General features: G+C 46.1%; 1 protein-coding gene across 5 annotated transcripts in view; it reads left to right on the top strand.

The window, feature by feature from the left end:
* Positions 1–25,587, top strand: part of NRG1 (neuregulin 1) — a 486,241-nt gene that overhangs the window by 295,859 nt on the left and 164,795 nt on the right. For 2 of the 5 annotated variants that reach the window (XM_087741972.1, XM_087741973.1), the window contains exon 1: positions 4,718–4,841. The exons of the other annotated variants lie outside the window; for them this stretch is intronic. In XM_087741972.1, the coding sequence (XP_087598098.1) occupies positions 4,733–4,841 (109 nt within the window). In that variant the 5' untranslated portion in view covers positions 4,718–4,732. Of the gene's footprint in view, positions 1–4,717; positions 4,842–25,587 lie in introns of those variants that run through there. 5 annotated transcript variants of the gene reach the window in all.

Here is a 25,587-nt window from a genome sequence, read left to right as displayed (position 1 = left end):
ACATTGAAGATCTGTTTTGGCATTTTTAATCAAAGGTGCTTTTAATGTGATTAGACTTCTTTACCTTACCAAGTGAATTGGTCTGAACTTAATTTCAGAATTGTTTAGTCTTGAATGAGAATATCCACCCAGAAATTGAATGAGGTTTCAGTATACACTTAAAAAATTAATTTGGATTCATTTCCCTGAGAGCACAATATGTGGACTGAACAGTGGTCAGTGGGGTCACACTGGTGAAGTGAGAGAGTTGTCAGTACTGTCTGCACTGGAGGAGTTTGGATTCAAACAGGGACTGCCAAAATTATTCCTCTTAATAGATTTTCACCTTCCATGCTTTTTCACTTAGTTTATTTTCAGAGGCCATATCCTTGGTTATAATAAGTGGTGTTTTGCAGGAGTGTAGTAGCCTGTAGAAACTTTGGCCTGATATGATTTTGAGGAAGATAAAGCTCATGCCCATTTACCACACAAAAATATTTTTTCATTCATCCCACACTGAACAGCATCAATGTCTCGCACATTAATGGGGCTAGCAGTCGGGACCAGATGATCTAGAAAGTTCCGAAACAGTAAATGTTAAAGTATCCATTTTTCTTGTTGTGACAGTTTCCTGAACTTTCATGAATTGAATCCGTAAAAACTGTTGGTAAACTGGAGGCTATCAGGTCTTGTTTGTAGCAACATATATATACAGACGCATGTACAAACAACTCTGAAATGTGCCATTTCCTGAAAAGAGACGTTAATGGGACGTCATCACCTGTCACGATTGCTGCTGTTGCCAAAGAGGTTGGTCTGTCAGCTCGACCTTTAAACCGCTGTTGGGACACTTCTGTGTAATCAAGATTTGCATCTTCAAAATGTCAGTAGAACAAAAGCTACTGTTGTCCTAACTCAGCTGAGTAGATGTCAAAGACTTGGGGCTTAGCTGCTAACAAAATTTCAAGTTGAATTTAGGATAAGAATGTGTTTTATTCACAGTTATAGTTCAGATACATCTTTACCATGTAATTCTATTTATGCTGATGTTTCTTATTCTTTTCTTGCCACCAATGGAGTGGCAACAAGCAGTTTTGATGTTTATGCAGATTGCTTTCCCACTTGTCTTCATGTGTTTTAAAGGAACACCAAACAGAGAAAAAGAGAAATTGGCAGTCCTCAGTTTAAGGGAAGACTGAGAATAGGGTTAAACCATGAACTTTATTAATTCAGGAACTGATTTCGTTAAATGAGTACATTTTCTGCAAGGAAAAAATAAAAGGTCTTAAAACACTTTACACCCTCTTGGTAAGGCATTGGAGTCTCAAAGTAGTTGTAATTAAGCCCCTTTTGTATGGCCAGTTTATTTGTAAAAATGAACATAGAAGTAAAAGAAAATCAGATGGTTGAATTCAATTGTTTGTTACTCCGGAGCACTCTTTATTTATTTTTGTTTACTGATCTGTCTCTTTTGCCCTCCATTGCATTTTGCAGAGATGTGTATATGAGTGAAAAATTAAACTCAGCAGCATTCTGCATTCACTTCGTGTGATGTAAATAATTGCACCAAGTGCAGAGGTCCAGAGTAGCCAGACTACCAGATGAGCTTGGGCATAAGCAGAGCTTAACTTTTATACTGAAGAAGTTGACATGGAGAGAGCAAGGAGGTGAATGAGTAAGGGCTCCATACACAGTCTCTACCTGTGTGTTAGTGACAGGTGGCTCTTCTCTACCTGTCCTACGATGAAGTGATGCACACGAAACCTATTCTGTTCCCTGAATAGCTGTGTAATTTTTATGAGATTGTGCAACATGTCTGAGCTATTCTTTCCACTCCACTGAAATGATGTAAATGGTTGCATCCCTCTATTTCAAGAAGTCCAAAGTGGCCTTTGGATGCGGGAATTGATAAAGTGCTTTGAGATCAGTAGATTGGACTGTGCTGTAACATCTCAAAAGATTGTTGTACATCGTGCATTTTCTGACCAGTCTCTGGCAAGCCCACTCTCTACCACAGTACTGCAACTGGGGGCGGGGAGGAACAGCTGGTTTACCATGGTGTTAAATCAGCTGCTACCCACTCTGTTGGAAGTCTCACAGCTGATGAACACAAAGGAGGAGAGACAGCCTTACATGCTATAAGCGATACCTGCTTCTTTCTCATCGGTGTATACAGGAGTAAATCGCACCCTTCTGCTGCAGATCTATGACACATCATCTAAAATGAATGATCGGCTTCCTTCTGGGAATAATAGGCTGATTTCTGGGGCAGATTTCTTGTATGTTTTCCCAAGAAACTTCCCATTTCTGACAGAGAAGGTGCCAGGGAGTCAGGAATGTGACATTCCGTGTTTAGGCTTTCATTTTGAATGCCCCCTCGGGCTCCTGGGGTCTTCTCACAGTGTCACATCCTTGAAAAGAAAGTCTTTGGTGGGTGTCCGTCCTGTGTCCTGCTCACGGCGCCTCGATGCTGATAACTCCCTGGAATGACGGTCTAATACCGATGAACATGGCGTGAAGGTAATGTTTACCTTGAGCAATTAGATTGTGCAGAGTACAGAAAACCAGGTCATATCGAGATTATTTAAAAGTACACCTTGTTGCCCAACAGAGTCCCTTACATTTTGCCGGAGTAGGCTCCCTCCTTGCTGAGTAGTGACCCCTGAAGGAAAAACTGGGCTACTGCCGCCAGGAATACCTCCCCATCGCCAGCTGTTCTTCGGCGGAATCTGCTTTCTCTCCCCGCCCTGCCTGGGGCTTATTCCCTCACTTTCGGTTCGGCAGATTTGAGGAAGGATGTCATAACGCCGTGTATCAAGAAATCCAAAATGTCGCTCAAATGCGTCGTGCAGCAGGCATCTTCTGTAACTTTTTGTGCCAAGAATTGTACCCAGATCTTTTTTTGCTTTCCCTGTGGTTTGATTTGTTCACTGGTGCGGGATCGCCAGGCCACTTAGGAAGTCTGGTTTTTTGCCTTATTGTTTTGCAGTCGATGTTGTTCACTCCTCTTATTTTACCATAGAGAGAGAACTTCTATGAGCATTGTTTTTTTTCTGTTTGTTTCAAAGTCCAAATGCTGAAAACCCAGTATCACTGGTTAACCACTGCTTTCTTCAACAACTTCTTGCTCCAGGAGAGTATCTTGAAAAAAATTGAACCCTAAAATTGAGCCCCAAAACTTTCAGCCACAGATGAGGAACTCAGTATATGTTGGATTTGGAGTGTTTTGTCTTTTTCAGGCCTGACTCAGGAAGATTTTTTGAATGTTTCCAATCAAACAATACTGAATACTGAACACTGAAAAACAATTCTATAGCATCTTTTGTGCATGGTGATCATTGTAAACGTTTTTGCAGCCTAAGGGGCATGCAGAACAGTCTCCTCAAGAGAAGAAGGAATCCCTAAGAACTCCTAAGTAGCAATCCTAGTTTTAGGCTCTGACTCTCTGGTTTTCCATGTTGCACTGCCTTTCCAAGCATACAGGGAAAACCTTCCATTGTGAGATTTCAAGTAGTTTGTGCAGATCTTTTCTGTAACTTCTCTGAGTACTGCGTTTCCCACCGAATGGTGTAAGTGCATCTCCTACAGATAATGGTTATCTGCACCAGCAGGGAATACGGCTCAGGTTAGCTGAGCAACTCCATAGCCAGATTCTTGAACTTTTCCGGATGACAGTGGCGTTCAGTTTGGTGTATTTACACTGTTACCAGTTACTTTAAAGCTGCCTCGGGTATGGCTGTATCGGGTGCAGTTTCACCTGCGAACTGCAGCAAGGCTTTACCTGACCAAGTCTCAGTCGTGAGAACTGGTGGCTCTGGGATCAGCCCCATGAGAGGATACAAAAGCACTAACGGACCCACACGGAGGACGCGGACTGTGCGTGCCATCTCCCCGGGGGCGGCATCCCCTCCCAAAGCACCGGCTGCGGGAGCGCAGCCTGGCAAATCCCCCATCCCTCGAGCGCCCGCCGCCGCCGGGGGCGCGGCACCCCGGGTGACTCCCGCCGGGCGCCGCAGCGCAAGCAGGTGCGTAAATGGGGAGCCCGCAAGCACCCCGAGGAGCCACCACAGCCGCACCCGCCCCTCCCGTTCTCCGCCCCCGGCCCCCCGGCGGGGCCACCCGCGGCCCCCGGGAGAGACCCGCGCCCCTCCCCCGCGGCGTGCCCGCAGGTCGCCCAGCGGCCGAGCCACCCGCGCCCGCGACGAGCCGCGGGCTTTGCCGATCGGCGGGGCGGCACCGGGCTGCAACACCCGCCCCGTCCTGTCCTGTCCTGCCCCGCCCCGCCCCGCCGGGGCCGCGGTGCCTGCGCCCTCCCCGGGGCTGGGGCCGGGGCCGGGGCTGGGGCCGGGGCCGCGGCCGGGGCCGCCCCACACCCTGGGGCCGTGCAGGCTCCTCCCGAGAGCAAGCGTGCGGTGCCCGGGGCGGGCATTAGTAAGGCGTGTGCCGAGGGGGTGTGTATGTGGGCTGGAGTTTATTATTATTATTATTAGGAAAGAAAGGGAAAAGGGAAAAAAAAAAAGGGGGTGGAGGAGGAGGGAGGGTGGTGAAGGAAAAAAAAAAAAGGCCCGAAGAGGAGTTTCCAAAAACTTCCAAGGAACTCGCTGCTCCAAGTCCCAGGCGGCGGCGGCGGGCAAGAGCGATGCTGGAGCCTCGGGCGCTGCGGGAGCCGACAGCGGCGGCGGCGGCGGCGGAGGGGGCGGCCGCGGGGATGGCGGCGGCGGCGGCGGGGAGCGCGGTGGCGGCCGGAGCCGGGATGGCCGAGAAGAAAAAGGACGGCAACGGCAGGAAGGGGAGGAAAGGCAAAGGGCCCGGCAAGAAGCCCGCTCCGCCGGAGGAGGGCGAGGCGCCCGGGTCCGCCACAGGTAAGCAGGTCGGCAGGTGCGGGGGCCGCCCTGCGCGGCCCCACCGCGCTCCGCCCGCACCGCGGGGCCGCCCGCAGCGGGCGCATCCCCGCCGCCCGCCCCCGCCGCCGCCCGCGCGGCCCGGCCCGGCCCCGCGCGCCCCACGGCGGCGGCGGCGGCGGCTGCTCGCCCGCCTGCCCCGGCCCCGGCGAGCGGCGGAGGCGGCGGCGCTATCGGGAGCCTCGGGCTGTCCGGCCGCCGGGCGGTCTGCCGCCCCCCCTCCCACCGGCCCCGGAACCCTGAGCGGCTCTCGGCCAGCTGCTGCTTTTTCTGCTTTTTGCCTTTCTTTTTTCCCCCCTCATTTCTGCAGGGCGCGGGGCTCGCGCTCCTGTTCCCAACCACGTTTTCTGTCCCGTCCTTTCCCCAGAAATCACTTAGCTGAGTCGAACGGATAGCAAACTTTCGTGTGGGGTATTTTGTCTAAACCTGCAGCTATTTACTCAGGGATGATCAAGAGCGGACCTTTCGCTCGCTTAGCAGCACGTGTGGTTTCTCTTACGCCTCCCCAGTATGAAGCGCAAGGGTTCGTGCCAGTGACGCCCTCGTCCTTTGTAGGTGTCCACCGAGGCAGGACTCTGTGGATCGACCCAAAAGTAGGGTCACTCGCCGTAGTTACTTATTTCTATCAGCCAAACGCCCCAATCACGGTCAAGACTCGGTGCCGTACAAACCCAGAGCAGCACATGATGCTTTTCCTAGACAGCTCGTGTAATGCCACCTAGTTTACCAGAAAGCCTCGCGGTACCTACAGATGCACTTAGCTTTTTGCAGCAGCGATGGAGTTATTGGTTAGTTTACCTATTTGAATTCTTTGTTGTTCGTGAGAAATCGTTTTAAAAGAAGCATATGAAAAGCAGAGTCAGTTGCCTGATTTGGGCTTCTTTTTTGCTTTGCTTTTTTTTTTCCCCCTAAACAGCCAAATAAACAGAAAGCCCAGAAGGATAAAACTTTCTAAATAAACCTACGTTAATTTTGCTTAGTGCATCATGGCCAACATGATGCTGCTCTAGACTTTAATCATCAGCCCTCAGGGAGTGTGTGTGTGATTCAGCAGCAGCAGGTATCCCTTTGGGCTAATCATCTTTACAAACTTGCACTGCCCAATGCATCCTCTTCTTCTCTATGTCCCTTGGAGACACAGCTCACCCAGCTTCTGCTCAGCAGTGGGTGTAAATGAGTTTCAGGTACAGCAGGGGAGGTTTGCCTTGTTACACCAAGCTAGGGACAAAATCTTCTTTTGACCTTCTTTCTCTCTCACTCTATTGGGTTTTTATAATGCTGCTTGCCGTTACACTATGCAAGCGTTGGGAGCATCTCCTGCTAAAACTAACTGCCTCTTGGAATATTAAAACCTCTGGCAAACTTACCGATGACAGCTGGGCTGCTTGAAGTGTTTGGGGTTTTTTTGTTTGTTTTTGTGGTTGACATAGAAAACAAGAGGACAGTGACATGTTGCAGGATTTGTGACAGGAAAGCTCTGTCGAGGAAGCGTAAAGGAGACACACATTTTCTGACTGTGTACAACTCCGAGTCCCGTAGCATCCCATCCCATTCTTATAAGACAGCTTTCTTTTTCCTGCTCTGTGGACAGTTTTCCATCTCCAGGGGAGCAGGGCTGCTGCACTGGAGGAGCTGGGACAGTCTCAGGAAGCTGGGGCCAGCTCTGCATAGGGCACGGAAGCCTCCACATGCCTTGGGCTGGGCACTTGTGCCAGGGCTGAGGGAGCAGGGAAAGGAGCTGTGAACCAGACGGGATAATTTTCGAGGAACCCAACCAAATTGACTCTGAACTAGGCAGAGATTTTTGGGAAGATGGTCTTTTTTCTCTGGTGGGGAGAGCCAGAATAACAGTCTGGAGGATCCACACAGGTATATATCACCTAATGTTTAGGTATCCTTGTGTATTTAATTCCCAGTTCTGGTGCTGCGGTCTGATCATGTCTGCCACGGCGAGAGTTTTATCTGAAAATCTGAAAGGTGGCAAGTGTAGATTGAGGTTCACCAAGGCACGGTTCAGGTCATGGCTGGCTCCTAAGGCTTTGCTAAAGCTCCGGGGGACTCAGGTCCCTACTAAGCCAAAATATGTCAGTGTTTGAACTAGAAAAAGTCCATTTTTCTGGCAAGTGCTTATCTCAGTTCCCCAAAATGCCAGTATGTTTTTGTCAGTTTGAAAGAGTACCGCCTTCGTCCATACCTGACATTACTAGTCCAAAGTTTCCTGTGTGGGCAAGAACTGTGCATTCTTCTATCTTATGTAATTAAAATCCCACTCCTTCCAAGATGAGTGTATGTGGCAGACTAATTCACATGTGCAGTTAAGCCATGTAGTGTTTGCAGGTATGTACATCACTGTACACTTGACTCACATTCAAATAATGTCATACTAGCAATGTTACATTTGTAAATTTTATCTCATCTGTTACTTAAGGATATTTTCTCTTTGGGGGGGCACTTAGAACAAGAACTGGTATTTTAGAAAAGAAAGAGCAGAAAGATTGGTCAATGTAAAATGTAGCAAGAGAGCAGTTTTACATTTCATGCAATGGGCTGTTATTCTCTCCGTTCAAGCATATTAGAGCTTGAATTAATGACTGGGCTACACATGTTGGTTAACAGTACTTACTAGGGATGATATGAAGGCCTTCTGACTTTGGTGGGACTGCAATTTCTCCTTTTCACTAATATAGTTTTGCAGTCGTACCCGACGATCAGTTGGTGTCTTTAGGATGTGTAGTCTGAGAGGTCATGAAACAGTTTTGCTTTTTTAGTTAACCTGCTTTCTTAAATCGAATTATGTCAGGAATTGTCATCTTCTCTGCTGTGTTCTCCTCTGTTAGTAGTTTGCATCTGCTCGTGGTCTTCCTTCCATATGAAAAACAGCAGCTTGCTGCCAGTCATAATTTTTAAGATCTGTGCACTAGCACCGAAGTCCTTAGCAGATCTTGAGGTTTTTTTTTTTTAGTGCTGTTTTTTTCTGATCATAGCTTCTCTCAGCTTAGTTTGCTTTTGGTTGTCAAAGTGTATCACACATCCCTTCAATCTTGGGTCTGGAAGCATTGTCTTACTGGTAACTTGTCACCAGGTTGAGAATCAGCTTTATTATTTGGAAAAAAAGCCTATAAGAAAATGTTTCTTTACTACATTCTGTCCTAACTTATCTGGGAACTCCATAAGTACTGCTGTAGAAGAAAGTCAGAGACTTACTGAAAAAAAACCTGAGCAGGTTTGGCCTCCTCAGCTCAGCTGCACAGTGGTAACACAGAAAAAAAATCTTCATGTTTTCCATTGCCCAGGTGAAATCTGGGCTCTGCTATGAAAGTTTGGGGGGGTTCCATGTTGCTATGGTTTCTTTGTCACTACAATTATGTAGAAGAACATTTCCCCCCCTCACTTCAAGTGGTCTTGAATCAAACTGATTCTGTCTGGCTTGCGTCAAGTCCAGAGCGTTTGTCTCTTCCTTCAGCCAGGCACTCTGGGCCGTGATAAATACAGGGGGTGGAAAACTGAGGAGAGAGTATTACAAATGGACAGAAGCTTACAGCTTTTCTCCGAGTGATTTCACTGAACTGCTATGCCAACGGAGCGCGCAGACAGGCTCAACAAATCTGCCAGCAGGGCTTCCTAGGGCATCACCAGCACACTGAAAGTACATCCAGCCTGAGCAGAGAAACCTAATGCAGGAAAGCTGAGGTTGTGAATCAAGGTCTCCAGACCTTCCTCTCACAGAGGCGCTGCTCCTGACTCAGGGTGCTGTTATAGCAGGAGCAGGGAGGCTGGGACTGCGCCCACTGTGTCAGCCCTTGAACCTTCTGCCAGCCCAACCTTAGTGTTGGACTGCATGAGGTGGTGCTAGTGAAGTGAGAGACAGGAATCAGCCTAGGCAAAATTGCTCTGTGAAAGAGCTGTGTTTTGGTAAATAAAGCGGTGCACCAGTGCATCAGCTGCCCAGTCCCTTTGTCAAGTGTTTGCAGATATCTCGAGGAATGTGAGTTTTCAGGTGGTTTCTGCTTAGCAGAGAAGATGAGGGAGAGGCTGCTGGGCTTGAAAGGACAAAGTGTGAGAAGACATGAAGTATTTCTGAGAAAAACACTTTGATGGCTGCAAAGACTGACTGTGCTATCAGAGCAGTGAACTCTGTGGCTATGGGTTATGTCAGCCACTCGCTAGTTCAGTACCAGTGGCAGGAAGAGCAAGGCTCTGCAAGAATCTGGTGCAGAAAGACAAAGTTGGTGGGTGAAGATGGAAGAGCAGCAAAGATGGGTCCCAGTCATCATTGCAGTGAGGTGACCTCAGCAGCAATGTTCTGAACACATCTGCACTTGCAGAGCCCAGAGGAGGGAGGCTGCAGTCATTGACACAGAAAATAAGTGCCTCCTGGCGACAAATTTAATTTAGACATAGATAAAATGCCAGAGCTTTGGGACTACATGGCAAAATAAACAGCACAAAGTTCAGATGAGGTGAGTGTGACTGAGCATCACCTTTGACTGCATCCTAGTAGCAGGCTTGGTTGACAGAGGAAGAAATGGTTTTGATCATATTAAAGACCAAGTTGCAGGTCAGGGCTTGATTGGGAGGATTAGAGCTCAGTTTGAGGCTTGCTAAGTTTAAATTGATACTCAGTATTCATGAAGAGAGATCAGAAGGCAGGTCAATATTTTAGCATGAATTGCAGACAAGACCCTTGGAGATGGAATAAGAGCTGTGATTTCTGGTAAAACTTGTCCAATTCTAGAGGAAAACCATTGCTTAGAAAGGATGACAACTTCTTCTGATGTTTCCAGGCCAAAATATTTATGCGCTGCTGGTATGCCTGTACATTTTTCTGGGATGAAAGCCTCTCCACCTGTGTGCAATGCCTGAATGCTCCAAACATTCCACACAATCTTCAGAACAATTTTGAGAATGAATCCTTTAAAAAGCATGCAAGCGTGTTCATGTTTTGTGAATAAATGAGATTAGTCATGATTCAACCTTTTTTGACTTAACACTACAAGTACTACTTGACTGTAGCCATGGGAATGCAAATAAAATTGTGAGGACATACCAGTACAGTTATCTAGTAAATACTGCATGTGTATAGAAATATATTCCCCCTGTGAAATAAATCCAGAAACTGTTCTGGACTTTGTGCAAATATTGATGGCTGGGGAAGGCTGAACAAAATTTTTATCTTGGGTATAGAAATGCCAAGATCTGCTAAGCTATGCAAGGATTTTAAAACATTAATCCCTGGCAAAGCTTGTGAGCTGACACTCAAATCCGAGTTTGTCTGTTTGCAATTGTGGGCTTCTCTTCTTGGATTTCTGGGAAGGCACTAACAGAAAAGGCAAAGAAAGAGTTGAGTGAAACAGTTTGAAACAGCTCTCATAAATAATAAAAAAAAAAAGGATCCTATGCAGCTGATTTTTCAGAAGACTTCAGCACTCACTGTTTGGGGCAGCTCAAATCTACTGAATCAAAGTCACTGGGTTTACAAGAAAACTTTCCGCATGCTCAGTTCATGAATGTCTAGCCACAAAAATCACAAAGCAGCTACCGAGCATCTTTGACGACAGATTCTACTTTAGGCACCCTAAGTGGCAATTTGTTATTCTGAAAGTAAGGCAAGCTAAGTGCTGAACTCTAGCAAACTTTCTTCCAAGCATCTCCCTTCCCCCACCTCCCCCTTTTAATCTATCCATAAGCATCTGATAGTCCTTTGAGGCAGGTACTTAGAACCAAGAGCAAAACAGTGAACAACAGTCGTGTCGCAGGGTGTCAGAAGCTCTGGAAATGCTATGAATTCTTACCGAATCAGTGTTTTGTTAACATTCCAAAAGTAACAAGAGTGAATGTGTCTTTAACAGTACTGATAGTTTATCATGTTCCGTTATGATACAAGAAAACAAACCAAGTGTCAGTATTTTGTGTGAGTCATTCTAGCTGTACAAAGAACTGCTTGAATGTGCTTGAACTGTTTCAGTTAACCCTCAGTTGCTCCCTCAAATACGCGGAGCCCTGGGATCAGCGGGCGGGGGGCGGGGGGGGGGGGGGGGGATGCGGGCGGGAGGAGGTCTTCTTCCAGCCCGAGAAAATTTCGAGTGCAAGGCTGGCATTTGAAGAGTTACGGTGTCAGTGCCGGGGCTACAGGCGGCGTCCAGCAGAGCCACAACGGAGAGAGGAAACATGCCAGGACTGCGCTGCTCGCATGCGATGCTCACGGAGGCGCCTGTGGAAGTGCTGCTTTAAAAATAGTGAACATAGTAATGAAAGGAAAAAACATCCGTCGGTGACCTGAGGGGAAGGGAAGAGGGACGTGAGGAGGGGTGGCGGTGCCGGTGCCGCTGCCGCTGCCGCCGCCGGTGCCGCTGCCGGTGCCGCTGCCGGCGGCGGCCGCGAGAGGGTGCGGCGGGAGCGCGCTGCTGCCCGCGGCCCCGCGGCGGGTCCCGGAGCGGAGCCCCGGCTCCCCGCGCCTTTCCCGCCTCGGGCCCCGCGGTGGGGGCGGCGAGCGGGCAGCTACCCGGTGCCCCGGAGCTGCGGGGCTTTGGGCCGAGCCGTGTGGGAGAGTGATGAGGATGTTTTCCAGTCCTTTGGCTCTGTGGGTACTCCACCGGTATCAGGGGGTGATGCGAGGACGGCAACTTGGAAAGCAGTCTCCGGAAAATGAAAGGGGGGGTGGGGGGCTGTTTAGCTGTGCTGAAGGTCAGCGAATGTGCAGGTAAACTGGTAGAGAAGCTGTGAGTGAGACTTAGGTGCTGGCAAACACACTACTCTGATGTCATGCGATACAATTGTGAAATCGTCCAGTGTGAGGTCACAGGGATGTTCATGACCACGCTTTTCTCCTCTTTTCCTTCGCTCTTTCCTTTCTTCCTTTCGTCCCACACTCCCTCCCTCCCTTTCTTCTTCCCTTCCTTCCTCCTTTCCTTCTTCTTTTCTCCCTCCCTTCTTTCCTCCCTTCCTCTTTTCCATCCATTTGTCTTGCTGTCCTTCTTTTATGCCTCCTTCTCCCTCCTTTTCTTCCTCCCTCCCTTCTTTTCTCCACCCTTGCCTCTTTCTCTCCCTTTCTCCCTCCCTTCTTTTCCTCTTTTTTTCCTCTTCCTCCTTCCCATCCATCTGTCCTTCCTCCTGTCCTTCCCATCTGCTCCATTTCTCTTAATGGAGAAAAAACAATAAACAGAAAATAAAGCAAGGTATTTCATAAGGGACAGATAGAGATCTTTAACATAACGTCCTGTCTGGAGTAACTGCTCATGTTTTATTTGTGCACAGAATACTACTCGTGTCTGGTTTTGCATTTCTGGTTGTGTAATTTTCTGTGGGAGCATTAGATTTGGGGGGAAATTGACCATGTTATGTACTTTGTTCACTATGGGCCATTTGACTCCTCCTAGCTCTGACAAGGAGTCCACAGGCTTCACAGGTCAGGGAGGAAGAGAGAGATGTTAATCCATTTGTGAGAGTTCGCCTGGGAGCCTTTCCTCATTCCCTCTGTGCATCTCTTTCTCAGGTTTTATGAGCTGATGGTCCTTCCACCTCTGTAAACAGGGGGAATCCAGGTCAGGCAGTTTGGGCTTGGCATTCAGACCTGGACTCAGGCTGGGCATTGCTCAATGCCTTTCTCCTGCATTAACAGCTTTCATTTCACCCCTGAGTCAACCACCTGCCATGTCATATGGCTAATGGTTAATCCCTTTGAAGACAGTTACGGAAGCATGAATGCATAGTTGAGATGACTAAACAGAGTCCTGGTAACATCCAATTGCAGAGGTGATTGATAGAGGATGTTCCCACTGCTGTAACTGCCAGAAGAGTTAAATTTTAAATCCAATATTGGGAGACTCTGTGTGTGTGTGTGGAGGTGTGTGTGTGGATGTGATATTTTAGTAGGGTTGTTGGCTTCTACAGTGACAGACTCTTTACTTTTCCTTTGGGGAAGTCCACTGGAATTTGAAAGGAGAAAAAAGGGGCTGTTCTGTCAATGCTATATTGCACCTGTATATGAAACAGCACTGAAAACGGTTCTGAGTTATTGCATTATGTTCGGAACAGATGCCAGTAAATAAAACAGGGCCCGTTATTCTGTGAATACATTTTTGCATGTAGCCTTGAATTGCGCCAAATAAACTGGTATTGTTTGTGTCATCGTAGCCCTTCGAGGTCTAGCTGAAATCTGTATCCTTCACATTCCCCTCTGTGGAAGCCCAGTCTGAGAGCAAGCTCCTCTTGCCTAGGAGACTACAGTCTATGCACATCCAAGGTCACACCAGATCAGAGTCTGATCCCAGCACAGAAATCAAGTCTCCTGACTCTCAGTCTATCCTCTTTCTTCAAACCACCCTGTTTCCTGCTGTATGGCCATTCTAGAGATAAGAATAACATACAGGTAACACAAGCCTGTCTCTTGCCCTGTTTTTTGATGTGCAAAAAGATTCCTTTCCCTCTGTGAAAATGGGTTTCCTGGAGAGCACTGTGCATTGTTGTTATGTCTATTGCAGAGGGGACAAAGAGATGGGGGGTCTTTTTAGGTAGCATGCACACTGCTGTCCCACTGGTCCTGTGCAGCCAGCTCTGTGGCAGGAGCCGTTTCCACAGGGACAATATGGGGATGAAGTGCATCAGGGAAGATGTCAGTTGTGCCACTGTGCCAGATCTGCGTGTTCAGACAGTGTCACTGGTAGGACTTGAGAGACCCTCAGAGAGAAAGTGGTATTAGAAAAATTTTCCGGCAGGCTGATTCCAAGGGCAGCTTGTCCCATTGCAAGAACAGAAGTGAAACTTCCCATTCAGAGCTTTTCCCCTCCAGTGGGAGGGAGCAATATGACCTGTAAAAACTGTGTCCCAGGGTAGCCAGCACCTCCTTATTTCTGCCCTCTACTGTACTTCTGCAGTGAACCATACCACCTTTGCAGCAGTGTCCTGATTATCTAAAGAGAAGTTACTTATGGAGAAGTTAGCTAAGCTTTTGAAAAGTGAACCTGAAAACATGAAAGCTGCTAGTCGGACCTGTTCTTGGAAAGGGTGGACTGGAAATGCAGAGGTATAAAGCACACTGTAAAAAGTGTATTCTCCATGGGAGCTCTAGAGGATGAATGGAGCTGCCGGTGCACTGGTGGGGTTAGTTAAAAGGCACTGATTTTAAAAGTAAAGGCAGTTACGTGGAGGAAGGACTTGCCTGGGCACGTGGAGGATTTCTGTCACTCACAGCATCTGAGGCAAGGATTGGTGTCTTTTTTGAAAGACATGTTATAGTTCAACCAAAAGCTATGGGATGAATGCAGAAATTACTGGGTGAGGTTTTTTCTGTGTGTCAGGCTTCTAGTCCAACCTTCTGAGCAAGTTATTGCCAGACTTAACATTGTAGATTCCAGGAGTCCTGGCCTCATCTTTTTTTCTGTTGATACATTTTGATTTAAATATCATTTTTTCTTAAGCATGTTGCACATGGCATGTGAGAAAGTGCTGCAAATGTCCGAAAGGCTAAGTGCAAATGCTGGGTGACAAAATGAACTGTGGGGAAAAGAAAATGATTGTCAATGAAAGTGAAACTGATGTTGGGCACAGGTTTTCCTGGCTATGTCAAGTGCCAGCAAGGCCAGAAATTGGAAAACTATTTCAGAGCAATAATCGGGGGGGGGGGGGGGGGGAAGGATTTTAAAATAAGGTCAGAGAGGGGAATTTAAAATAGATAACTATCCTTTTAACACAGGCCCACTCCTACATTATCTGGCATTGCTATTAAGTGAGGCTGTCTCTCACCCCATTCCGTCCTCACGCTGGGTGAGGAGCCTCTTTGTACGGTTAGGGCCCATTCTATCACAAAATGGTCAGCACTTATCTGAGCTACAAGGTCGCTCTTGAGGCTCATGTCAGTTCTACAAATGCCAGAACCCACTGGTCTCGGCTGCTGGTGTCCTTGCTCCCATCCCCAAAGTGCTGTTTGCCCTCATCTCTTCTCCAGCTCACACCTGACTGGTAGAAGCTGTTGGCAATAACCAGGCTGCCTCTAGTTTCCAGGCAGGGTGCATGAGGGGAACGTGTTCTTTGGCTACAGTGTGAGTTGTACGTAGCAGCAGGATGAAGGCAGAGCTTGGTGTTAAGGCGATGTCATCTTTACTGCTGTCCACAAGAAAGAGCAAGAGAGGGAATACAATTTCTAAGAGCTGTTGAGGAAGCAGTAGATTCATCTAGGCATTTTATTTTAAAGGTATGGAAATAATTGCACAGCTGCTGCCAGTGACATTACTTCCTCTTGAGGGGAGGTGCTGAAGAGATATTCCCAGGGCACTGAAGACAGCTGAGGATAACTTAGTCCCAGGGTGGATTTTTAAATGCTTCTCGTGGTTCACTCTAGGCTTCCATGGCTTTCCCTCAAGTTGACTTTGTATGCAAGTATCGTCAAAGCTGAAGTAAGCTGCCAAGTCTAGATCACTCTTTTTTTTGTCCAGGGTCTGTAGTTTGAGTCTTTGGTGTCTGTTTCCCTTTTGTTTCCCAAAAAGTCATACTCTGCTCGTGATGAGTTGTGCTGGGTACTGGCTGCCACAGTGAGCTTGCCTGAAGGTACCTCCATGGCACTGGAAAGAGGGAAACATCATGTCAATGAGATGAAATGGCAGGAGGACATGTGAAAATACTTCATTTTGCAAGCTCTTCAAATGCTTGCATAAACAAAAAGTGTTTGGGAGCCTTGTCTTCTGTCCCAGTGTACAGCTTCTGCATGCTTATCCAAAATAGCTTATACCTCGGGATGCCAAACCATAAATTTTTACCAGACTCTCTCCAGTACCAGTGCTTTGGAGGGAGGCTGCTCATGCTCTGCCATCTCCACCACGAAATGAAGTAGCCAGAAATTGCTCTGATTTATACCATCATTTAGTTTGAAGTGCCGCTTTCCTTCCCACAGTGCCAGGAGGTTTAGACACTTTGTGCTGTCCAGGGGCATCAGAAGGAGGATCTTGAGGCAGCCCACTGTCAGTGTTTCCATCTATTTCTGAGCTGTAAAAAACCAAGTCTATTTTGGAGGGCCCTTATACTGTGTGCATAAGTGGCAAAGAACGGACTGTGATGCTAACTTGCTTCAGTGTAGGCAGTTTTCCCTAAATGTGTCCCAGGAACCTGCATGAACAGGACAGGGAAGAATAAAAGTTGCCGCTGGTGATTTTGAGCTGAATCTCCAGAGGAAGAAAAGGTTTCATCACAGACTTGGGAGAAAAAAGCCATGAGCAAGACAAAGACCAGATGCTAGCTGTAGCGAAATCACCTGTGCAGTTGAGAGAGGACCTTAGTTCATAGACAGAACAGTGGATCCAATTCCTCCTTCCCATTAAAGGCAGTTCTGGAGTCACCATGTCTGTGTATCTCCCTCTCCTGTGCACAGTTAGGCCCTGGAAGGAAACTGATCTTCCAGCTTACTTACAAGCAAGTTGACCTGTCAGGAATGCATGAAACTCCTTGAACGTCACTGGGACTATTTGCAGACTTAAGCACTTGCCCAAACACTCTGGTAAATGGAACTAGCTGGGGTTGCATACAAGGTGAAGATATCATGCCTAGGTTAGGTTTCCTCTTCTCTCAGCCTACATGGGTACCCATGTATTATAAACTGTGAGCAGGCCATCTTGGGTGTCCTTTGGCGAGTCTCAAGCGAGCCAAGTGAAAATGCAAATAATGACACTGCAAATTATTTAAACTGAGAATAACAAATGGACTTCTGTGCTGCAAGAACAGCATTTGGAAGAAATTGAAATGATGCACTGCATCATGTCTGCTGGCCTAGAGATGGCAGGGAGAGAAAGATCGTTAAATTAAATACCTAATGTTTGCTGAGGTTAATGGTTAACTCAGCTGACCTGTGAAATCAGATGCTTGTACATTTGGAGGTGTTTGGGCATCTTTTTCATCTTATCCTCTTTACATCAGCAAAATGATAGCTGTTTCTTATTCTACTCCCATCAACTTAGCTTTTGCAAAGAGAAGGCAAACTGTTTTTTTTCCGTAGAGTCACGCTAAAGTAATATCAGTGTATGTGCAGACACACATGCAGACCTGTGCACACACATACACTCTGATCCATCACAACTACAGCAAGACAGGAGTTAATTTTGAAGTGTTCAAGACCTCCTAGAGTTATATTACATCAGAGAATTTCTCCACTGGGCAAGTGTCAAGAAAAGAAAAGGCTTCTTTTCTAAGCCATTTTTAACTCGTGGTTCCATAAAAATGCTGGAGCTCCTGGAGAGACCCCCTTGGGGAGTGGTCCTGTGAAATAGGCCAACAGCTGGATGGCACAAATTTGGAAAACACTGCTGTCCTTAAAGAACGGAACTGAAAGCCACTGCGAGAAAGCAGTGCACTTTCCCAAATAACCCTTTTAATTCTGTATTAATGTTTTAGAGAGGAACAAATGCATATTCTTTTGATAGTGTTGGGAAGCAAGCTCTTCAGGGAAAAGCAGAAATCTCCCCACCATGGCTCACAGCAGGGAAGTGTTGAAATGTCCAGAATAGTGACTTCCCCTTAATTTTTTTTTTTTTTAAAGCTGCAGTTGGTGAACAACTCCCGTGACAAATTAAAGAAATACCAAGCAGCCTCAGGATCGCCTTGTTTCATGGCACGTTTCATGATGTTTCTTGCTATCAGTTTCATGGCAAAACCCAGTCCATTTCAGAGCAATCCCAAAGAATCCAGGCACAGATAAAAAGCTATAAGTTGCTTTGAAGTTGAGGGATAAGCAACAACTTGAGTATTTAGAACTGGAGTCTGTGAGGCTGTTTCCATTCACAAAACTGTGGCAACTGCTGGCTCTATAACAAGGGAGTAATAAGATAAAAAATGTAAGACAGGATTACCCTCACAGTGTTTGCACATCCTTCTCCTGACCATCAGCAGGGTACCCATGGGTACAGTAACACTGCCTGAGGGCTGCCGTCTCTGCTCCAGTGGAAAGTCCCACCTTACCAGAGCCAGGTCACTCCCTGGAGCCAGCCAACGTTTCCCACCACCTCCAAGCCCCACCAGAGGAGTGAGAGGCAGCTTGTGCATCTGCTTCACACCACAAAGGTTCCCAAGCATCTCACCTGACCCAGCGGTACCTCCTTCCTCTGCAGCTTGCTGACCCAGAGGACTTCACCATGGGCATCACAGCCAATGATTTATGGTTGCCTTTTTTCTTTTCCCTGTCACCCACCATTAGTCGCAGCTGGAGATGGGATTCTAGGCTAGACAAGATTTTTGTCTGACCAGGATGGGTACTGAAACGTGCTTGAGGATTGAGTGAAGGATGGGCATGTGGGCCTGTTTGACAAAGGAAAATATTGGGTGTGGAGGATTTTTCAAGCAGGAGTGGAAGATAGGCACTCAACCAGCAATGAATGTATCAGAATCTCTCAGAGTCCTTCCTTAAGCAGCTGCCCATTTCTTATGTTCTCAGTGCTCTGCTGCTGTCCTGGTGCCTGCTACATCTCTTTCCACAGCACCACCATCCGCATTTCTAACAAACCCTCTTGCCTGGAGCATGCTGTATATAACGTTTCTAGGGAGGAATGTGGGGGTGAAAAGACCACATGAAGTCATAAAGTTTTTGTGGAGTTGCAATTTGATCCAAAAAGTGAATTACCAGGTGCTTCTTCAGAGAGGGATTGGGGGTTATATTTAAATACCTCATTTAGTAAGGGCTTTTACTCCAGAAGAGAATCAATTCCATTTATTCTCTAAATGTGCATTTGTTTTACCATAGCATAATTCCAGGATGATGTTTAAATTGATCAGTAGATTGAACTTAACAAATTAAAAAAAAAAAAAAAAGAAAGACAATGCTACATATCATTTTTCCTAACACAGAGGATTAACTCAGGCTACTGAGTAATAAAACTTTAAAAAGGCAATACATTTCAGATGTTTATTTTCAGAAATTTGCCGTTACTTTGCAGGGAAGGGAGAGAGATGGGATACTGCTCCAGTACTGTAATCAGCAGTTGAACTCTGTGTATCAACCCTGTGGGCCAGGGTGGATACAGCATCGATCAATGGGCTTTAATCAAGGAGGGGTGGCACAGGAGCTCTTATAGCGCTCTGCAAATGGATGTACTGATGCTGGAATGGTTGTTACCTCTCTTGGAGGCTTCTTGTAACAGAAGGTTCGTAGGAAAAGCTCCTGTGAGCTGTAAGCAGGGGGGCGGCTGGTCGTGACTTGGCTGGGAGGCTGATGGTCTGATCCTGGTTCTGAGGTGGACAGAGCTGCTGGAAACACAGGTTATATTTTCTTTCTGCTGTGTTTCTGAACAGCAGTGTTGAGTGCTGGTCTCCAACCCACTTGTTCAGGCATTCAGCAGGGAGGATCAGCTGGAGGCAGTAACAGCACTGTTTATGCATGCTTGGAAGGCAAGAGCCTGTGGTCAGTGGCCTGTTTATGCAGGGACACCTGGAAAGCTCATCCAAATGAGCTTTTAAAGTGCATACATTAAGCCATATTGGATCACCACTTGCTTTTTTTTTTTTTTTACCTAGCTCTAAACCAGACAGAATTAAGATCACTTTATTTCTGAAGGTGTCCCCCCACCATAGTGTAACTGAAGTACTTTAGATTCACACTTTGAGTTATTTCAGATAAAGTTTTGCGGTCTTCCCTTTTGCCAACAGCCCTAAAATGCCTCCCCCTTGCTGCTTAGCCTGGGCTAAGTCTCTAGTCCCAGCTGAGTCTCCAGGGGAAGCAATAGAGCCCCAGCCTGCAGTGCTGCTGTGGTGCTACACATGAGGTGTTACACAAAGTCAGGGAGAAGTCAGCTTGTGACCATGTTCAAGAGGAGGGGAGAAGTGGTGGAAAAGAGGGGTGGGATAGGGCTGGGATTTGTGGGGCTGGACATCAAGCAGTGGGAAATGAGTAAGTGAAGATAGGTCCTTGGTGGAGAGCAAGAAAAGGAGGGAGGAGGGTGGGAACTTGGGAAGCAAGATGTGGCTAGGAGATGTGCAGGAGGAGCGGGGGAGAGGGACAGAGTCACATTTGGCTCAGTGGGAGACTGCAGATTGGGAAAGGAGGGAAACTGAGGCATGACAAACCTGCAACAAGGGTGGGATGAGTGGGACAGAGAAGGAAGGTGGCCTTGTGGCGGGAGGCAAAAGGCTGCCGATGCAGATGGTGTTGTGCAGCCTTACTTTCCCCAAGGTCAGAAGGCAAAATGACTTCACTGGCCATCCTCATCATCTTTTCCCCGTCTGCACAGCCACGCTGTTTCCATGCAGTGACCATGGCAACCCAAGTTTTTGACTGGCTGCTCTAGGATGGTAGCCATAATGATAGCGGTAATGAGTATTGACGGAGGGGAGGGAAAGGCGAGCAGCTGTGGAGCAGGGGAAGTTGCCTGAGTACAGTAATCGTGTTTGGCAGGTCAAGGGTGAACCATGGCCTGCGGGAGTTGTACAATGCCCAAGGCTAGCAAAGTGGTGTTATAATAAACCCCAGATGTTTCCGCTATTTACAATGTATACGTTATGTTTAAACCTGAAAATGCATCCTAGGATCTGGTGGGTAGGGAAACAGTTATTAGCTGCTTGGAAATTACTTGCTGGTAATGTATCTGTTCCCCCTTGATATTAGCTGTTGTCTGTTTAAAATATAAATCTTCTAAGCAGAGACCCTCATGAGCAGCTTCTTTGCCAAACCAGTGGTTCCATTCGGCTCCATGAGAAACAGCACCGTCCCCCCTGACAGCTTTTTGGGAGGGTGCAGCCTGGGCATGGCAGCCCTGGGAGCCATGCTAGCAGCCGGTGTGCGTTGGTGTGGGAGAGGCACTGTTGTCAGGCACGGGAGCACAGCCAGTCACAGGTGCGCAGCAAGCACCGTTTAATTTCCCCAGACTAATTGTTTTAGAGCTCGAAGCCAGAACCCTTGCGGTATGTCATGGGCCACAGCAGAACCACAGCAACTTTGAATAAGCATTTGGGGGGGGATTTAGTTGATTAGGGTTTTATGTCAAAACAATGGCTTGTCTACAAGAGTAAATTAGTAAGCTAAACTGTGAATTTACAGCCCAATGGTTGCTCTGCACAAAGCCTCCAGGTGATCAGTCCTACAGCTGGTCCAGGCGAGGCACTCAAAATATTAACATTTAAAGTGAATAAGTTCAAGTGCGGGAAGCCCTGGAGCGGACATTCCTTTTCAGACATGAACCGTTCTGAATGAATTGGAGTTGAATCCGCTTTGGGAGTGAATTAAACCAAAGCCACCCAAATTCAGAAGGAACATGTTCACTTTGATGTTTTATTGGATTTAACTAATGCAGGAGAAATGCACACTTTCAGTGAATCCTGATTAACTCCTTACACATGTCTCCTGCCTGCCCCCACTCCCCGTGCATCACTCTGCACTGTGCCACACTCACCCACTGCGTGGGCACTTGGGGTACAAAGGGGCTTATCTGGACCCCTCATCACTGGGTTTACAGAGACTAGTCCTTTATGTCAGGAGTGGAAGAGGAGTGCTTTAAGCTAGGCCATGTGAAAATGTTGCTGAAAGTAAGCAACAGCTTGCAAGGAATATGGCCAAAAATGGAGTCCTCACCTGGATGCACCAGTTTAATTTACTTCTGCTGAGAACCCTTTTTGCCCAGGATACCTGGGGCATGTAGGAGAGTTGAGTAGTCACATTATGCAGCACTTGTCATGTCTTGATATGGCTTTTGGGTCTGCGTAGAAGTGAATTTTGGGGGTTGGAGAGAAAACTATACTAACTATACTGATTTTGAGAGTTTCTGTTGAGTTTTGCTTCCTTGTTCTCCATTTCTACCCCAAACACACCCTGTGCAGCTATCCCATCACAAGTCTACTGTGGCTTCTATTAAGGGGGATGTCTTTTCTTTCTGAGCATTATTGTCCTCTCACATCCCGTGCGCCTGCCTTAGAGTGATTTTCTTTAATTTTAGCCCTGATGGACAGCTCCCTGCCTAGCCATCCAGTTTTACAGTATTTCACATCACGCCTCATAAGAAGGGATACAGTACAAGTACTCTGCTAGGCAGACTGCCTGTGTGATGTTGATGGCTCTCTGTACCTCTCTCTGATTCGCTTGGACTCATTATCATGGGTGAAGGACCATTCATTTTAGTGGTTTCTAACATGATACTCCAGTTTAAAATGCAGTAAGCCACTCCAGTCAATATGAATTCAATGCCTGAGGTGACTGAGTGTAAAATAACCAAAGCTCTGTAAATTCACATCCCATCCCATGAACTAGCTTCCTCACATGGAAAGCCTGAAGTATAGAAATGTCACTTGTCTGAGATCTTTTTTGAGTGCTAGACTCACCTGGTTTGCTGATTGAGAAAAGTTGGGTTTTTTAATGTTTTTCGTCTATTTCAATGTGATGACGAATTGTTTCAAAGTGAAGTTGCTGAATAAGAGTTAAACCAGCAAAAACCTGCATTTTTCTCTCCAAGTCTACGCCTAAATCTGAGGTGTCTCTCCTTTTTTAAGGACGTGATGACCATACTCAAATGTGACTCATAAAGTCACTTCTAGTACTTCTTTGTTTAATGAGCCTGTTGATTGTGAATTCAAAACATGTTTTAATAAAATTTCTGCTTCTCTCCTCTCCCATGTGTCTAGCAGATTCAGCTAATGCAAATCCTGTCAAAATTATCTTTTTCTGTATTTTAATCTTTATCCCTCTGCAGAATAATCAGACAGATAACAAATACATCAGATAGTACATTATTTTCCAGCATAAAAAAAATCTAAGAATTTATAGGGTGATTATGTGTATGTTAGTTTTACAATTGTCTAAATAAATGGAGAGCAGAGATAGCATATCCACAGAGCTTGGAAAATTGAGTTATCAAATGGAGAATAAGGGCTATGCTTAATAACAAATAAGAGTGTCATAATAGTAGGCAAACAGTGAGAATCTTTCTCTTTTTTTTCTTTTTGGGAAAAGAATGGGGCACAAAAAGTAAAAAGATTACTTAAACCTGCTGTTTAGGTCAGTGCTTCCTCTGATTATTTAAATTATGTTTAAGATTGGGGAAGCAAGCTGTGGGGATTAACAGCTGTCAAACCTCTCACTACTATCAAAACAATTCCATCTCATGAGCACTGAGAAATACTGAGAAACAAAAATCTTCACAATTTTTTTATCTACTCAGAAAGATAGGGATGAAGATACTGTGAGAAAGAGGGCACCTGGCCCTGGAGATTTTTGCCTTTCTTGGCATGGAAACCTGGACTTCCATGATTAGGCACTGTGTTTGGTGTATGTTCAGTCAACCCTGGACAGGTCTGTGAAGGCTGCAGATGGAGGTGCCACGCGCTGCCAGCAGTGATGATCACTTTGTTGTTGTGTTGCTGGATTTTTGACCCTCCTCTATGCACTCTCAATCCATGTCAGAGCTATTAATGAGAATGGCTTTTGAGCCCTTTCACACCTCCCTGAACACACAGTGTGTGCTTACTTCCTCTCCCTCCATCACAAATAGCTTGATTGTCTGGAGGCTCCAGGAAAATGCTATTTTGATACTGTGTTTCCTTAATCCTTGGTCTGTTCAGGTACTCCTGGAAATTCATGAAGCTCATGAGATAAAACACTCTGCAAAAAGAAGATCACACCTGGAAATAATGACTTCCAAAGTCCAAAGCATGTCTTAAATTCTTTCCAGAAGCGATGATTAAAAAGGAAAAGTACAACAGACATTCAATATAATGATACTGTTGGTTTTTATTATTACATTTTTCAGCCATGTTGGATTTTATGACATCTCTCAGTAGACAAACAGAGATTCAGAATAAGGTAACACTGAAAACAGTATGCTTGTTGTCTACAGAGCACTTTTCTGTCTTGATTGTTTCCATTTCTCTTAGCAATAATGGTGTCCTGCTTGGTTGCTTCCTACATAAAATTCCCTTTGCAGCCAGAAGGGGGACTCAGGATATTAAATTTCAGCAGATGCGGGGAAATCATCCCTTATGTTCTTTCTTCTGAACATCCGTTTCTGGTACTGTTGCAGTTCTTTCTTGCCTTCCCCCATCAATCTTTCATGGCTTTCATTTGCACAGCTTTCGTTATTATGTCCTTACCAATATAAGACGAATTTTGCAGAAGGAAGTACTGAAATGCTAGGACATATGGCTGGAACCAGGTTCCAGGCCATCAGGAAGAGGCTTTGGTATATCTTTTCTTGGTCTGTTTCTCACAGGGGTTTTCAACCACTGTATTACTGGGTCTCCCCACAGTTATATCTTCTCCCCAGTGTAGGCGGAATCACAGACTGTAATTAATAAGGGAATATTTTGGTGGTTGTGACACCCAAACACAGGGGAGTGTTGTGAGATCCAAGAGAGGGTCCTTGGTCTGCTGCATGGACTTCAGACCATCACCTAGCTCATGACAAAAGAAAATAAATGGACATTCCTAAGCAGAGATATGCATGTTGCTTCGTGATGGCAGCAGTAGTGAAATAATCTGTGAGAGAAAAGCCAGAGGTAAAAAAAAAAGGTAGAAAACTAGATGGTGTGGATACATCATTTTAGGTAAATAGCAGACTCGTCTTTTTTGCTCATCACCAGGAAGTGAATCCTGCATGCCACTGGACTTCTTGTGAGACAGCCTTGTTCTCCGTACACATGCCACCTTGCAGGACTGAGTCTTACAGGAAACCTGATAACACCTGCCACTTCTGCTGCTGGGCTTACACAACAGTTTCCATTGTAAACCCCCATTTTCCCAAACCTTTTTAGAATCAAGCTTTTATCTTTGATTTATTTGTGTAATATGAGTTTCTTTCTCATGTTTTCTAGAAAATCTGGACAAAAGAGATGACTGGCAACCCCCTAGGGTTGAGCACAGTTGGGGAGAAAGTTATGCATTCTGCCTGTTACATGCTATTTTCAATGAAAATCCAGATTGGAACTTGACGTGATATCATCTTTTTAGGATAATGTGGTTTTGTTTGGTTCATGAAAGACTGGGTTTTTCTGAAGACTGCTAAAAGAAAGAAGAAGTAGCAACACGTAAGAATTAGTCTGAACACTACGCAGATGCTCTCTAAAGGGAGATTTCGTTCTGGTTTGATACTTCAATCTCATGTTATTGCTTGGGGAAACATCCCTCCTGTGTCTGTCAAGGAGCAGCAGCCTCTTCTAACGGGTTTTGCAGTCATTTACTTCAGATAGCTTCAGGGAGGCACAGTGGCCACATGTGATGAGGCTGGAGCCTTTATTTTAATTCTGGCTCTGCAAGAAATAGATGAGCAATCTGCTGGGCTGCTGCAGCGTGATATCAACACCAGCATGTGGGAACCTCCTTGCTTTTCCTCACCTGGGCTTTTTTCTGGGAGTTATCCCAGGGTACTCCCGCATGAGATTTTGACCCTGTTGGCACAGTAAGGAGTGTGTAGATTGCTGTCTTCCTTGCAGGTCATCTGTCCAAACCTGAACAGAGATGGTTTAATGTCTAGCGGACCCTGTGGTGGAAACAGTTTTGCTGCAGATTGGCTTGCAGTCATTCTATTAATGGTCTTCAATAATTTCTCAGTAGCAGTAAAGCACATTTTATGCGGGATGCTATGTGTATACAGTCCAGTTGATTCATGATTGAAGTCAGTGTCCTGCCTGGGAATTAAAAGCAAAGGAAGGGTTTCCTGTTGCAGAAATAACAACAAACTGAAACTTTTCCTAGAAATTATGTGGAACAGATAGATCACAGGAGGTGACAGGCAAAAATCTCCAGCTCAGTAGCAGC

This window comes from Nipponia nippon, unplaced genomic scaffold (genome assembly GCF_047370975.1).
Source record: "Nipponia nippon isolate SJK-2023a ecotype South Korea unplaced genomic scaffold, ASM4737097v1 scaffold_8, whole genome shotgun sequence".
Taxonomy (NCBI): domain Eukaryota; kingdom Metazoa; phylum Chordata; class Aves; order Pelecaniformes; family Threskiornithidae; genus Nipponia; species Nipponia nippon.
Note: the sequence above shows the minus strand (reverse complement) of the source record. Positions and strands in the feature narration are given on the sequence as shown.